The sequence below is a fragment of the Emys orbicularis genome, chromosome 7 (genome assembly GCF_028017835.1).
Source record: "Emys orbicularis isolate rEmyOrb1 chromosome 7, rEmyOrb1.hap1, whole genome shotgun sequence".
In the NCBI taxonomy this organism is placed as follows: Eukaryota; Metazoa; Chordata; order Testudines; family Emydidae; genus Emys; species Emys orbicularis.
In genome coordinates this window covers 45,409,288-45,426,274 of record NC_088689.1, presented here as the reverse complement: position 1 = coordinate 45,426,274, position 16,987 = coordinate 45,409,288, and the positions used below count along the sequence as shown (strand labels likewise).

At 45.4% G+C, this 16,987-nt stretch overlaps 1 protein-coding gene across 1 annotated transcript in view; it reads left to right on the top strand.

Annotated features, from left to right (window-relative positions):
* LOC135881199 (nucleolar RNA helicase 2-like) overlaps positions 1 to 14,335 on the top strand; it is a 42,568-nt gene extending 28,233 nt beyond the window's left edge. The window contains exons 11-15 of the mRNA XM_065407752.1: positions 2,060 to 2,133; positions 2,363 to 2,522; positions 9,641 to 9,775; positions 12,837 to 12,881; positions 14,159 to 14,335. Of these exons, the coding sequence (XP_065263824.1) occupies positions 2,060 to 2,133; positions 2,363 to 2,522; positions 9,641 to 9,775; positions 12,837 to 12,881; positions 14,159 to 14,335 (591 nt within the window). The remainder of the gene's footprint in view (positions 1 to 2,059; positions 2,134 to 2,362; positions 2,523 to 9,640; positions 9,776 to 12,836; positions 12,882 to 14,158) is intronic.
* Positions 14,336 to 16,987: the final 2,652 nt, after the last annotated feature.

Here is a 16,987-nt window from a genome sequence, read left to right as displayed (position 1 = left end):
CCTTTTTCCTCTTACTGGATAATCACTTGTCACCCACATGTGTAATTGGTATATGCTGTTCCACATGGTATCTTTCTCTTTGATGATAAATATTTACCGTATATACTCGTTCATAAGCCGAATATTTTTGGTAAAAAAGTGATGGATCAAAGAGCGGGGGTCGGCTTATAAACGTGTCTACACCAAAATTTGATGATTTTAAACTCTATGGAATCATTGAATTGAATATCTAATACATTGTCGTTTTGTTTACCTGGAGCGTCTGCAGGCACGGAGCCCCTCAGCTCCCTGTGTCCGCGGTTCGCCGTTCCCAGCCAATGGGAGCTGCGGGAAGTGGCGCACCACTTCCCGCAGCTCCCATTGGCTGGGAACGGCAAACCGCTGACACTGGGAGCTGAGGGGCTCCGTGCCTGTGAATGCTCCAGGTAAACAAAACGTCCAGGCCCACTAGCGGCTTACCCTAACGGGCCAGGACCCAAAGTTTGCCAACCCCTGAAATATAGGGTCAGCTTATGAAAGGGTCATACGTTTTTGCTATTTTTACCTAACCATCTTGGAGGGTTGGCTTATAAATGAACGGACTAATGAACGAGTATATACGGTAAATGTTATGCTTTTGTTTCAAGTTTCACAAGATTCTGAGCACTTAGTTTACGTCTACATTGCAAAAAACATGTGTTCTTAATTCAGGTTATCTGGCCCGAATTAGCTAACTTGAGTTTAAATTGTAGTGAAAACACAACAACTTGGCTTTTAATTGAGGTAGCAGCTTGGGTTCAAGACAATATGAGAGCCTGGGATTGAACTCAAGCTGCCAACCCAAGTTAAATGCCATCCTGTTGTGTCTTCACTGAAATTTAAACCCAGGTTTGGCTAACCTAAGTTGGCTTCTAAGTGAAGAACTGACTTTTTTTTTTTTTTTCTTCAGTGCAGACATATCTGCTGAGTTAAGGGTGAAACTCCTTGACATAAAGGCTGTGTAATAGCATATACTTCACTAAAGTAAATTTTAAGTTTGACTTATTTTAATTTACAATTTTGTTTAGAACTTCTGTTTTTGTTCATGGGGAATCTTTTTATGAGGATTTCAAAATAGACAAAGCGAGTAGTTAGAGATGAAATAGGTGATTTTGATATCAAAATCAGTCTTTATTGACTGGTAAAGAAATTTATATTTGTGTGCTCATGCAAGAAACACTTGGCATTGCTTTTAGTTCTTGCATACTGACAATGTGAGGTGATTACCTTCCTTAAACAGCTAACAGAACCTGAGATATGTAGTTAAGACAAACTTTTTAAAATAAAGCTAGAATATGGTGTTAATAACTATTCTATTTGCCCTTTTAAAAATAAAAACCCAGCTCTTGAATACCATTTTTCCTTTAACCGTGTTTAAGTAAAGAGAACATTTGATTAAATCACCCTAATAGTGATGGACTTGAGAATTTTTGTATGTCAGTGCCACTAGATGAAATTATGTTCAAAGGAGGGTGCCTGCTCAGTTTAGATTCAACAGAAACACACGTTTTTAAAAAGCTTCCAGGGGAAATAGTTTCCTTCTTTTCAAGGAACATCATTTCCCTATAGTCACGCTAACCAAACATTGCAGCATCCTTGAAAATGAGTGAAATAAATTAAATTGACTGGAAAAAAAGTGAAATAGACTAGCCAATTTTCGTGGGTAAGCTGAGTGAAATGGGGGGAGGGGAAGCTATAGAAATAGTGACAAATAATTAAAATACTCATTTTGGCAATCTAAATTGTTACTAGTACAGTAGGACATCCTGTCTCTCTAAATATGAATTTTAACCCAAGTGTCTCCTCAATTAGGTTCTAAGCATGTTTAGTCCAAGGAATTCACATAGGAAACTTAAGGCCAGGCTAACCTCTGTGTCAGAGTGCTTTATAGAAAATGTGCGCAATATATAGTTTTTTCAACTATAGGCAAAGGAAATTTAAGGGTAAATGCTTATTGAACTGAATTCCAGCATTAGTTGGCTATAATACAGTTCTGAACAGTCTGTAAACTTCCTACTCTTCCATTTTCTCTTAATTGCAGGGAATTACATTTAAGCGTGTAGGTGTTCCTACTGCAACAGATATAATAAAGGCTTCCAGCAAAGATGCCATCAGGTATGTTCAGTGACCCTTGATCTTGTCATCACATCATTCTCATTTATAATAACTCTTTGGATTGTCTCCTGCCATCCATTTGTCTCAGATGACCATGAAATAAATTGTTCACGGATATCAGTTGATCAAGTTTGGGTCTCTTGCAATTTCTCATCTATCCCATAGCTCCCAGATTCCAGTGTCTAAATTTGCCTTTTGCCAAGTAACGTTCTTGCTTTTAAATACTTAGGTGTTTGGATTCTGTTCCTCAAACTGCCATTGACTATTTCAAACAATCAGCTCAGCGGCTAATAGAGGAAAAGGGGGCAGTTGAAGCTCTGGCTGCAGCACTAGCCCATATTTCTGGGGCTACTTCCATTGAACAGCGTTCCTTGCTCAACTCAGATGTGGTAAGAATATTTAGTTTATTTTTGTCGAAATCTTGGATTTCAAATATCTGAATGTGAGCATGTTTGGTATAATTTACATGTCTCTCAATTTACATGAAGCTACAGTCTAACTAGAAGAAATATAATTTCATGAACACATTTGGTGGTTATAGACAAGCTTGTTCTCCCATAGTAAGTCTGACTTTTGACACTAGCATGAACTGCTTGTAATTCCCCATTCATGGAATAGAAATAGCTGATTAGTACAGGTAGTTTACATATAGAGGAAGTTTGGGGTCCTTTGTCAGTAGAGACTGTAATTTCCTCTAAGAAAGGTAGAATGCTGAACACTCACATTATGTGCACAAGCTTTGTTCCAACCATTATTTAATGGTAACTATCTGACCCAATTACAATCCCTTTTCTAAACTTTTATTATGGAAAATACTTTGGTGAGAACTCTGAATCTAGATAGCTTAGATCTTCTGGATTCTTGTCATTGTCCTGGTTTTGAACTTGGTCATAGCGTTGAAATTTCAGTGGTGGTGTTCCTCCTAGCCATGGACAAAGATCAGGTATCTGCTGACTTACTAGATCAGCTGCATTAGATATTTTAATTGAGGTGTAGACTTGATTGCAGACACAGGGCTGCCATGAGGTGGCTTCATTCTTTCTTCATAGATCCCAGCATAGTTTCCTGTAACTTCTGCTGCAGAGATCCCATCTTACTACCTTCCTGTTTATTGGTGTTAAAAGGTCATGGAAGGGGGCCTGGATGTAAGTGCTTTCAGCACACATGTGTGCTCTTTCTCACTCTGTCATCTAACCCAAGGGGTGCAGTTAGGTTTTTTTTTTATATATATAGTAGTGATTAGGGCCTGGATGAAAGTGGTAATCCGAAATTTGAGGTAATCCGAGGTTGGGGGAAGTAACCAGGGGTTATGGTGCAGATTATATTGATTGGCAAATCAAGTTTGCTATGAAGGTCGTCTTACACTTCCAGCTGCTATTACATGAGCCTACAATAGCAGTGGCTGGGACCATCTGGGTCTAATCGGGAGGTTGATGCTTTTACTCGGATGCACATCTTACTACTGATGATACTGCAGCACTGTGCTTTGTAGGGCTACACCTTAAACAACTCAAACTAAGGCTATGTCTATACTACAGACTTCTGCTGGCATAGCTGTGTTGGTCAGGGGTGTGAATAGGTGTGATCCCTGACAGACATAGCTGTGCCATCAGAAGTCCCTAGTGTAAATGCAGCTATACTTGCAAAGCTGGACTTTTACCAGAAAAGCTATGGTACAAAACACAAGTTTGCCAGTATAGCTGTGTCCGCATTAGGAGTGCTTGATTGGTATAGCATTCCAATAAAGCGCTGCTAGTATAAACATAGCCTGAAACTGGGGTAAAAGGCAGCCACACACTTAAGTGAGTGTCTTGCTGTGAGCACATAGTTCTAATGCTCTGGAATCTGCATTGGCTGACTTAGTGTCCAGCTGGAATTTCAGATATTGGTTGTGACTATAAAGCCCTAAATACCTCATCTGCCTACTTGGGAACCATCTATCTCCCTATGCAATACTACCACAATTGCCATCACCTAATTGAGCTATCCTGGCATTTGAGTCAGCTCCTGGTAGCTGCTGACTGTCCCTTGACTTTGGAGTTCACATCCCTCTTTGGCCCAAAATAGCACATGCTATATCTTTGGGGACATGCTACAAAACTGACTTGAGTGGACATTTGAGGCTTGCTTGATTCAAGTGTGGAATTATTTGGGGAAATTAAGGCCTGGTCTACACTAGGAGTTTGTCGAATTTAGCACCGTTAAATCGAATTAACCCTGCACCCGTCCACACCACGAGGCTATTTAGTTCGACATAGAGGGCTCTTAAATTCGACTTCTGTACGCCTCCCCAACGAGGGGAGTAGCGCTAAATTCGACATGGCCATATCGAATTAGGCTTGGTGTGGATGGAAATCGACGCTAATAGCTCCGGGAGCTATCCCACAGTGCACCACTCTGTTGACGCTCTGGACAACAGTCCGAGCTCGGATGCTCTGACCAGCCACACAGGAAAAGGCCCGGGAAAATTTGAATTCCTTTTCCTGTCTGGCCAGTTTGAATCTCATTTCCTGTTTGGACAGCGTGGCGAGCTCAGCAGCAGTGGCAACGATGCAGAGCTCTCCAGCCAAGATGGCCGTGCAATCCCAGAATAGAAAGAGGGCCCCAGCATGGACTGATCGGGAAGTCTTGGATCTCATCGCTGTGTGGGGCGATGAGTCCGTGCTTTCCGAGCTGCGCTCCAAAAGACGGAACGCAAAGATCTATGAGAAGATCTCTAAAGCCATGGCAGAGAGAGGATACAGCCGGGATGCAACGCAGTGCCGCGTGAAAATCAAGGAGCTGAGACAAGGCTACCAGAAGACCAAAGAGGCAAACGGACGCTCCGGATCCCAGCCCCCCACATCCCGTTTCTACGAGGCACTGCATTCCATCCTTGGTGCGGCCGCCACCACTACCCCACCACTGACCGTGGACTCTGAGGATGGGATATTGTCCACGGCCGGTTCCTCGGACATGTTAGCGGACGGGGAAGATGAGGAAGGAGATGAGGAGGACGAGGCAGTCGACAGCGCTTACCAAGCTGATTTCCCCGACAGCCAGGAGCTCTTCATCACCCTTACAGAGATCCCCTACCAACCCTCCCCAGCATGTAACCCGGACACAGATTCAGGGGAAGGATCAAGCGGTAAGTGCTTTAAACATATAAACCTTTATTTTTTACAAAACTTGAATATTAAGACTAATAACAATCTGTGATTCATGATTTCTTCCCCCTGGGCGCTTAAGTAATCAGTAACAACTATTTAAAAAAAATCAAACAGTGTCCGGTTGTGCATGATTGTGCTGCCCAAGCTGCTCCACTCTTTAGTCCCTGCTACTGCAGCTAGATGAAAATCCTGTCTATATGTCCGGGGATAGAGCAGTAGTCCTCCACGGACATCTCCACAAAGCTCTCCTGCAAGTAATGGGATAGCCTGTTCATCAGGTTCCTGGGGAGAGCGGCTTTACTTGGTCCTCCGAAGTACGAGACGTTCCCGCGCCAGGAGACAAGCAGGTACTCTGGTATCAGTGCCTTGCACAGCATGGCGGCATAGGGCCCCGGTCTCTGCAGGCTTTCTCGAAGCATCCTTTGGATCTCGGTCTCCGGGATCCTCATGAGAGTAATGTCGCTCATGACAACCTGCTTTGAATTAGGTAGGGGACTGTTAGTATTGGGACTGCTTGCAACAAGTTCCTTTACAGAACTGTGACCGCTGGTTTACAGCCACGCGGTGGGGGCAGGAGAGGGCCAGCATCCAGGGATCTTTCCCTGGCACATCCGCGAGGGGGTGGGACAGGGCCAGAGTTCCTGCTTGGCCGATTGCTGGCAGCACAGACTGGCAGTGCTTTCAATGTGAAAGGAGGCCAGTGGTACTCCTAAAGTTTTAATTTGCCACAAGTCTACGGCTTACCATGTTTGCCTGCTACAGAGAGTACCGTGTCCTGCCCCGGTTCCCAGTTCGGCAGTGCAAAAGCCCAGGCACTGAAGGCGAGGTTTGAAAATTCGACCTTGTCCTCAGTGCGCATGTGATAGGTGTGGTTCATGGTCTTGTTCACGGAGAAAGTCTATGTTCTTGTGAATCAAGGTTCTTGATTCACAACTACATTTATCTTTCGGAGGAATTCACTGCCTTTTCCTCATTCCCACAGCCACATCTGCAACTGTCTCCCAACCCAGCCTGGAATCACACTCCCAGAGGCTAGCGCACATTAGGCGGAGGAAGAAGAAGACGCGAGAGGACATGTTCTCAGAACTAATGGGCTGCTCCCGAGCCCAGGCAGCACAGCAGAACCAGTGGAGGGAGAATTTGTCCCAAATGCACCGGACACACATGGAACGGGAGGAGAGGTGGCGGCAGGAAGACCAGCAGGCGACTCAAACGCTGCTTGGACTTCTGAGGGAGCAAACGGACACGCTCCGGCGCCTTGTTGATGTTCTGCAGGAACGGAGGCAGGAGGACAGAGCCCCGCTGCAGTCTATGAGTAACCGTACTCCCCCGCCACCAAGTCCCATATCCCCCTCGCCCAAAGTCCAAAGAAGGAGGGGCGGAAGAGTCCGTGAAAACTCTCACTCCACCCCTGCAGACTGCTCAAGCACCAGAAGGCTGTCATTCCCCAAAATTTGAAAAGTCCTTTCCTGGCCACCTCACCCAAGCCCCCGTCCAAGTTTCACCCCCCAGTTTCATGTGTGGTTGTTAATAAAAAATACGTTTCTGTTCATTACTGTTTCAGTCAGGCTGTTTTGAGGGAGAGTCTGTCTGAAGGGGGGGAAGGGGCTTGGTAATTGGACAGGACAGTCACCTTTAGCAGGCTACAGAGGCGGGGGCAGGTCCAGCAGCAGGGCACATACACAGTGCAGTGACTAGTTACCCTGGTCAGTCTGGGAGGTGGTTTTCATGTTCTGTGGGGGGCGGGGGGGGTTAGTTGCTCTGTGACTTTGTGGCGGGAGAGGGCAGTTACAGATCGTATGCAGCGGTCCTTGTCCTGGATCACAGAGCCACGCAGCAGGGGATCTGTAACCCTCCTCCCCCTGCCATAAAGTCACATAGCCCCCACATATACGCAGTCCCACTCAGGAGGGCTGGCAGGCTCCGTTGAAACAACCAGTCCGCCACTGTGAATCCTGTCATTCCTGGAGTTTAGAAGGATCATTTGCATCAGTACACTACACCCGCTCCCCACCACAGTCTGCGTCCCCGGTTTCAAAGATTCCCGCGAAAACAGTACTAAAGACAACGGTGTTCAATAACAAAAGTAAAACTGATTTTATTTTTTTGGAAGGGGGTGGAGGGGGTCTGTAACTGGAGAGGATAGTCATCCTTAACTGGGTAAAGAAACGGGGGCAGGTTCAGCTTCTCTGTACAGAAACTTAAGTCACTGGTTACCCTGCTCACTGTGGAACCTGGCTTTCAAAGCCTCCCGGATGCACAGGGCGTCCCGCTGGGCTCTTCTAATCACCCGGCTGTCTGGCTGGGCGTAATCAGATGCCAGGCTATTTGCCTCAACCTCCCACCCCGCCATAAAGGTCTCCCCCTTGCTCTCACACAGATTGTGGAGCACACAGCAAGCAGCTATAACAATGGGGATATTGGTTTCGCTGAGATCACAGCGAGTGAGTAAGCTTCTCCATCTCCCCTTGAGACGTCCAAAAGCACACTCCACCACCATTCTGCACTTGCTCAGACGGTAGTTGAAGAGTTCTTTTTCAGAGTCCAGGGCGCCAGTGTAGGGCTTCATGAGCCAGGGCATTAGCTGGTAGGCTGGGTCCCCAAGGATCACTGTAGGCATCTCCACATCCCCAAGAGTTACTTTGTGGTCCGGGAAGTAAATACCTTCCTGCAGCCGTCTAAACAGACCAGAGTTCCTGAAGACGCGAGCGTCATGAACCTTGCCCGGCCATCCAACGTTGATGTTGGTAAAACGTCCCCTGTGGCCCACCAGTGCTTGCAGCACCATTGAAAAGTAGCCCTTTCGGTTGATGTACTGGCTGGCCTGGTGGTCCGGTCCCAGGATAGGGATGTGAGTTCCATCTATAGCCCCACCGCAGTTTGGGAATCCCATCGCGGCGAAGCCATCTATGATGACCTCCACGTTTCCCAGGGTCACTACCTTTGAGAGCAGTACCTTGACGATTGCGTTGGCTACTTGCATCACAACAACCCCCACGGTAGATTTGCCCACGCCAAACTGGTTCGCGACAGACCGGTAGCTGTCCGGCGTTGCAAGCTTCCAGAGGGCTATGGCCACTCGCTTCTGGACAGTCAGGGCTGCTCGCATCCGGGTGTCCTTGCGCTTCAGGGCAGGGGACAGCAACTCACAAAGTTCCATGAAAGTCCCCTTCCGCATGCGAAAGTTTCGCAGCCACTGGGATTCGTCCCAGACCTGCAGCACTATGCGGTCCCACCAGTCAGTGCTTGTTTCCCGTGCCCAGAATCGCCGTTCCACAACATCCAGATGGCCCATTGTCACCGTGATGTCCTCGGAGCTGGGTCCCGTGCTTTGTGAGAGGTCTGTGCCCCTCTCAGAGTTCAGGCCCTCACCGCGGTGCCGTAGCCTCCTCGCCTGGTTCATCTGCATCTGCCTCTGGGAAAGGTGGATGATAACCTGCGAGGCGTTGACAAGTGCCACAACTGCAGCGATGGTCGCAGCGGGATCCATGCTCGCAGTGCTGTGGCGTCCGCGCTGTCACTGACCCGAAAAGTGCGCGAACTGATTTCCCGCCGGCGCTTTCAGGGAGAGAGGGAGGGCGGTAGTGACAGACGGATGACGACAATTACCCAAAAGCACCCTCGACCCTTTTTTTTACCCAGAAGGCATTGGCGGCTCGACCCAGAATTCCAATGGGCAGCGGGGACTGCGGGAACTGTGGGATAGCTGCCCACAGTGCACCGCTTCCAATGTCGACGCTTTCCCCGTTAGTGTGGACTCACAAAGTCGAATTACTGTCCTTAGTGTGGACACACAAGTTCGACTTTGCAATATCGATTCCACATATTCGATTTAAGTGAAATCGAAATACCCTCGTAGTGTAGACATACCCTAAGGCTTTGTGAGAAGGGGATGTTTAGTGGGGTTGTATTGACTCTGTTAAGGTGTGGATCATCTGCCATTTTAATTGGACTGTGTATTTAATTCTGTCAGAGGTGCCTTGAGCTGCTCATTGAGTGTGTGGTGGTGTTTTTTTTTTTATTTCAGTATAAAATATACAAAAGATATTACCATTGCAGGTTTTTTTATACATAATCTTTCACTTTCCTTACATTCAACAGCCTCTTTGCATTGCTTCTGGCAATACAAACTTTACAGACGTGATAGTGAAGCTGGAAGTATTACATATGTATTAATGCGCCAAAATGTCATGTCTATCCACTGTCTGTTTGTCTTCAAATCTACATATTTGCCATCTAATAACCTTTTATAAATTCTAAATATGCAAATTCATTGGATGCATGCTGATCAGTATTCAGGGAATGTATTGAGGTTATTCTTTTTTACTGTGAGCATGTACTGCCTTTTTATCCTTCAGGGATTTGTAACAATGACATTGCAATGCTCAGAAGAGATAAACAACATAAGCTATGCCTGGCGAGGACTAAGAGAACAGCTGGGTGATGAAATTGATAGGAAAGTGAACAGAATGTGTCTTCTCAAGGGAAAAATGGTAAGATGCAACGATCAGTCTTTATAGTTTTGCTTATTATAGTCTTAAGTTTGTAGATGTGTCTTCTTAAAAGGCAGGAGAGACTTATTCCCTCTACAGTTCGAGGCCTGATTGTCAAGTCACCCTTTCTCTGGTTGAGGAGGGGCTGGACATAGTAATCTTTGATCTAATAATGCAGCAGTTTATGGTCAGTGGGGTCACTATAGTGGAACAAGATACTCTGTTGAACTGAAATGTTGAGGGAGGGGCTTAATTTATTTTTTAATGTAAATATCCAAACAGGTAAACCACTAAATGTAGTGGACACTGGCATAGGTGCAGACTCCATGGGTGCTTCAGGGCTGGAGCACCCATGGAAAAAAATTAGCGCGTGCTTAGCACGCACAGGTAGCCAAGCTCCGCGCCTCCTGTCCACCGGCAGCCCCGCTGATCAACTCCTCCCTCCAAGCGCCTCCTGTACTCCACAGAGTAGCTGTTCCGGGGAATGCAGGAGGCACAGGAGGGAGGCAGAGGAGCAGGGATGGGGCGTGCTCGGGGGAAGAGATGGGGAAGGGCAGAGTGGGGGTGGAGCCTGGGGTGGGGGCTTGGAGGAAGGGGTGGGGTGGGCTTGGGCAGAGGGCAGGATAAAGAACCCCCCAGGTAGAGAGGAAGTCAGTGCCTATGGACACTGGCATTGTGCTTAGTGCTCATAGTAAATGTCAGATAAATGGCTTTTATTGAAGGGATGCTGTCAATTTTGATATCACGCTTCTGTCAATCTTTTATTAAAAGTAACACCTAAAATTGAAAGACTAGAGAAACTTTTTTTAATCTCTTCAGGTTTACTTTGTGTGCTTGATAACGCTGTAGAGCAAGTAGGCATTTTTACCATTTCATCTTTATAAACAATTTTCCCTATGTGTATGGGTCACACAGCAATAGGGGAGAAGCACTTTTTTGAAAGGAAAATATTGTAAAGCCACAAATTGTGAGGACGACTTGGGTAGTGTGATAGACCCAGACCAGTTGGGAACAGCAGAGTAGTAGAAGGGAGATATACTGGCCACTGGATAAGCAGTTTTCTGTTCCCTGAGTGACCAGAGCAGGGGCTGCTCCAGGCTAATAGACCACCTGACTCCAATTAACCTGCTAAGAGTCAGGTGAGGCAGTTAAGCACCTGACTCTAATTAAGGCCTCTCTGATGCTATAAAAGGGCTCACTCCAGTCAAGCCAGGAGGAGCCAGAGGAGAGGAAGTGTGTGTGAGGAACTGGGAGCAAGAGGTGTGCAAGAAGCTGAGAGTGAGTAGGCGTACTGCTGGAGGACTGAGAAGTACCAGCATTATCAGACATCAGGAGGAAGGTCCAGTGGTGAGGACAAAGAAGGTGTTGGGAGGAGGCCATGGGGAAATAGCCCAGGGAGTTGTAGCTGTTGTGCAACTGTACCAGGAGGCACTCTAGACAGCTGCAGTACACAGGGCCCTGGGCTGGAACCCGGAGTAGAGGCGGGCCCGGGTTCCCCCCCAAACCTCCCAACTCCTGATCAAACACAGAGGAATTGACCTGGACTGTAGCTTCTATCAGAGGGGAAGGTCTCTGGACTGTTTCCTGACCCACAGGGTGAATCTGTGAAGCGAGCAAATCCGCCAATAAGCGCAGGACCCACCAAGGTAGAGGAGGAACTTTGTCACAGTAGGTATAGAACCAACTTTTTGTAGGCTGATCCATTTATAAAGATTGACTTCAAGGAAGAATAAAATTATAGACCAAATCACTATATTTTTTTCATTTTCATAAGTCTTTCTTGGCTTAACTTCACCTTTCCATTCAGCCTTTAGAATACAGTTGTATGATAATGCATTGGCATTTAGAAACTGTTTTTAAAGAAAAATCCTCTCCTACTGACTCCTGAGATAAGTATGGAGTCATATTTTGAAGGAAATATTAACTTTCAGAAGGCAGGGCTTCTGAATATTGTCAGAATTTCATACGTAGTTCACCAACTATTTTTTCTTGGTAAGTAATTTCCAGTTCTAAAATCCCTTTTCAGGACACTTATGGCACTAGACCTTTCTACTGTCAATTCTAAACTGGATTGCTCTAGTTCAGTGTCCCCAAACTTTTCAGGGTCACCCCCCCTTACTTCATCCGTTCCCCCTCCCTCTCCCCCCCCCCCCCCAAGCCAGGGCAAGAGTGGAGCTGCGACTCTGGGGAAAGGGGGGGGGGAATGGGACGGATGCTGATGGGTAAGGATACTGGGGCCACAGGTGAGGGCGCGGCCGGGAGCAGAGCTGGGTGGTGCTCCCTCCCTGCCCTGCGTGGGGGCTGGCCTGTGCCCCAGCCATGCCCCCACCCAACAGTTCTCCATGTGCCCCCCCTACGGGGGGCGCACCCCACAGTTTGGGGACCTCTGCTCTAGTTCTTTGTCTTTGTAAAGTGTGAATTTTTGTGATAGTATTTGTGGTGTTGCCTTCACTGATCTTGTGACCTACTGTTTTAGGATCCTTTCTTCCCTGACTGAAATAAACATTTAATGAAGTTTACATTCTATATTTGATTATTTAAATCCACAGTAAACGTATACATCTGTCTGCTTAGATCAAATGTTCCTTGTTGAAAAGAATTGACAATCTGAGCCACAAGAGACAGTGGACAACAATTTAGGAAAGGAAGAATAATATTGGTGAGAAGTAAGAAAATATGTATGGAAAGAAGTGGCTCTGCAGGAAAGAGAAAATGTTATCTAGGGAAGAATTGGTGAAGAACATGATGTAAAAGCAGGTGTGCTGAACTGCTTAATGCCTGTGAAATAGTTTGAGATCTTGTATGAAAGGCACTGTAGGTGTGCAAAACATTGTGCTGCTCCATGTGTCAGGTTTTTTCCAACGGTAAAATTGCTTTAGCTCCCAAATATTAAGCAAGTTAAACTTGACTTCAGAAAGTAAAAGTTCACAGATCCCTTTCATTAAACTGTCTCTATTCCCTAAAGGTTGTGTACCTTAACAAATACTTCAGTGTTACCTGAAACTATGGATTACAAGGTCTAGATTTTCTGGTATCCACTTGAAACTTTTTTTTTTTTTAGGGTGTGTGTTTTGATATTCCTGCAGTGGATCTTAGACAAATACAGGTATTCTCTTTATTTCAGTAATTCTTAATTTATGGTAGGGGTTCCCAAACATTTTCATAGTGTGGACCATCTTGTGGATCCCCTCCCCACCCTCCCTGTCACTGCTGGCGGACTGAACTCCGTAGCCAGAACCAGTTCTCACCATTACATCAAAAGCAGTTCCCTGTCATAACTTCATTTTGCCCCAAATCAAAATGGATTTCCTCCACAAATGATTTCTAAATCCAGTTTTCCTTTTGTCAGAATTGGTTCTCATCACTTGAACTTATATTCATTTCCTTCCCACTTCTACCTATTGCCCCACAATGTTTTTCACAAACTAAAATGGAATTCTCTCAATCCTTCCAGATCAACAACTTAGACAATTTTCCCTAATTGCAACTCAGGTTTTTCTTGCTCTTCTCCAAAAACAAATTCCTGACAATCAAATCTACTGTAATTATTGCTCCTTTGGGGGCCTGGTTTTCCAATTTTTAGGGTTCCCACTCCAGCCATTTCTTGCCCCATGCAGAGGTCCCCCAGTCTTCCTACCTTCATTCAGGATTGCGCCCCCAGTGCTTTCCTACTCCCAACCCCAGCATTGACTCAGACTAGAGTCCTAAAGTGGTGGCAGGTCCTGGTCCAGAGGTGGGTCTTGAGGGTGTTGGTGGCTCTTCCAGCTCCTTTTATAGCTTCACTCCTGTTTCAGGAGAGGGGGAAGAGATGCCGCCTCTACTTTTGAGGCTGCTCTATAACTCCTTACTAGCAGCTCCCACTTCATGCTGAGGCATCCATTCCTGGCTGGATCTACACTCAAGGCAATAGAACTATCTCCGGTTTCTCCAGTGCCTGACTAGTAGTGGTCCAGAGTCCTCAAAATGGGAACCTCTACTTTGTAGGACCCCAAGGGTTCCTTGATGCCATGTACTTGTACTATTTATTTCATGTGTACATTAAGTGGTTGTCTTTATGTACACTTTCATTTCTATAATTGAGACCTAGAGGTTTGTGATTTGTTTAACTCAGAACTGTTTGTTTTCACAAAATCTGGAATCAGATGTTTCCTATGCTTCATATTTTATTTTTAATTCCAGTCCAAACTTTTTAGTTAGTAGCAAATACAAACTAGTATTTAAAAATAAGTAGTTTTTCCTTGTTTGTGCTCAATTTTGCAGTTGCACAATTTTATAAAGCTGTAAAATGTACTGTGTTTGCTTTCTTGCAAGTTTTGTCTGCATGTCAAGTTCTTACATGTATAAAGTTCAAATACATACAGTATTTAATTTTGTTTTTACCAGGGAAAATGGCAGGATTCAAAACACTGGCATCTGACTGTGGCAACTCAATTACCTGAGTTGGCAGAAACCCAGCGAGAAGGAGGCAGAGGCTTCTACGACTCCAGGAATGGGAGGCGAGGTGGCAGCTTTAATAGAAACCGATTCAGAAATAGAGACCAGAAACGAAGTTTTGACTGAGCATTTGATTGCTAGCTCTAACAATAAAATTTGCAGAAATGGGACTAAAATATTTTTATCCACATTAAAAAAATGTCATGTTCATTATATGTTTGTGCCACTTACAAAATCTGTCATTCAAAATTTGTTTTTCCAGTATTGCTAGGGATGGCTGTATACAGGACCAATTCAGAGAACAACAGTTTAATGTATAAAAAAATATGCCTTATTATCTTCTCCACAGCTACGTCTAAAGAATATTCATCAGCCACCTCCACAGAGCCTTGTTTCAGGATGAGTCTTTTGCAATCAGAAATCTGGCTTGGGCTTACTACACCGTATATATCAAAATCTCCATTTGAATTGGTCTCCAGTGGAGACTGAAACCTGTCCATTTTCCAAAATAATTAAAATACTATTTCTACATGGTCATTTGTACATAGTGAAGTGATTGTTGGATGAATGGTATATGTTGCTTCAGTTGGAGAGAGTGTGGGATGTAACCTTGATTCAGTTCCCGTACACATGCACTATGATAGAATGCAATCATGTAACTAAATACTATTTTTTTCCACAGGGCCCCTGTCTCAATCAGTATAAAAAATTGTTGCTCCACTGGACATGAATCAGGGTTATGTAGTGAGTGAAGCTGTTGTCTGTAGGCCTCTTGCCTCATTTATGGCAGAAGTCAAAATATACATAGTAAATGAAGCAAGGGATTGCAGGAAAAGAGGAGTGTCTCATGATTGAGACAGTTGAATGCTGCTCTGGCTAACTGTATTTTATTCTCTGCTATAGAATTCATCTATGATGGGCAAGTCGTTTACATTTTCACAGCTGGTCACTGATTGTGTTCCTCGTGTTCTGGGTTTTGATGAGAGGCATGGGGCCAGATTTGCAGAAGTGCTGAGAGCTCACAGCTGTAACTAAAGTCAATTAGTGTTGTAAAAGTGCTAAGAACTATGAAAAAATCAGGCCCTGCTATCTTAAGTTAGCCACCCAAACTTAGTGGGCACTTGATAATTTTGGCCTTATTCTCTCCTCAGTTTCCCATCTGTAAAATGGTGGTAAATACCATCACCTGCTTTCACAGATGTGTTGTGAAGAACAAATTAATTGTTTGTGAAGTACTTTGATACTATATGAGCACTATAGAAATGCCCATGAAGAAAGGAATATTTTTTGAGTTCTTGCATATGCCTAGTTAACTGTAGGTGTGTATGTACCTGTGCATGGACAGTGGAGAAATTTTATCCCTAGTCATAGGCCTCAGGTGGTAGCCTCTGTGGTAGCCTTCTTGATGCTCATCTCATTTCCCTCACATCTAGTGAGTAGGGTTTAGAACAGAATAGTTTCTGCCCTGTCATCCTGACCATATTACCCCCTTCCTTAAATCCCTCCACTAGCTTCCACTTCTTTATCACATCAAATATAAGTGTCTGGTCCATACCTGTAAGGCCCTTTCTAACTCAGTCCAGCCCTTCTTTTCTACTTTCAGTCTGCTCTGCCAATAATGCTGTTCTCCAATCGTTACTTGTCTGCTTTTTCCAAATGACTTCCTTTTACGTGGAACACCCTTTCTGAACTTGTCAGTAAACCCAAGACCCTGTTCTTCAAATCCTTCTTCAAGATCTGGTTATCTTGTGATACTTATGGGAAACCGCCAAATACTAATGACTAGGTAGATGAGTTTTACCTATCTTATATTTTTTTGTATTTTTATAATAAAGTAAATGGACCAACTTGGAACCATGTATCTGCATGTATAGCTGGCTTATATCAATGTACATTTTTGTTAGTTTTCCTCCCTCCCCGTCCCTTCTAATTGTTTGTTACAGCCATTTGTAGCTAGTCTTAGAGTATAAGACAACCTTGAAAAATTTGCCAACTATCTGTACAGCAACTGAGCCAGTAGTGGCTCAATCCTGATTGGTGCTTCCTGTGTACTACTGGAATACTTACATTAAGAGAGGGTTTTTTGGGGGGGCAGGAACTTTATCTACTACTTTACAGGAATGATTGTCAATCTCTGGATCAAACCCTGCTATAGAGGTTGATGCCTTGGGAATACAGTAAAAAGGGAGTAATGCAATGGGGCATCAAGCACTGAATCTCTATAGCTGGTCCACTCCTTATTCTTTCCTCTCTGTCTCTCACATCCAGCCCTATTCCTCCCCCTCACACTCCAGGTCCCTGGGAGGGAATTGCCATTACAGCCTGGTGTAGGCAGGAATGCATGGGCCATGCACCCCTGCCCCACTCATGGCATAGGCTTTCTACCCAGTGTGCCACAGCACCTTGCCAGGCTGCTGAGGGCTCATTGCACCACAGACTCTGGATGCTGCTGCCAGTACCAGGGACCAGCCTCTCCACAGCCGGCTTTATGTACTCCAGGGTGGCACCATGGACAGCCTCATTCCTGGCCCCTGCCTTCCTTACCCTTCCCTGCTGGCTTGTGGCTTCCCACCTGTCACCAGTGCTGAGAGGAGCTGCCCCAGGTTCTGGCAGGCAGAGCAGGGCCTACCTGTGCTCCCTTCTAGCAGGAGCCCATACCTCCCCCACACTGCTCCTCTCCATACCTCTTAGCTGAAGGCTTCCTGTGATTCAGAGGAGCAGCAGTGGGTGCCAGTAGGGGTGCCGAGCTGGATCTGGGTCTCAGTCTTGTGACGTAGT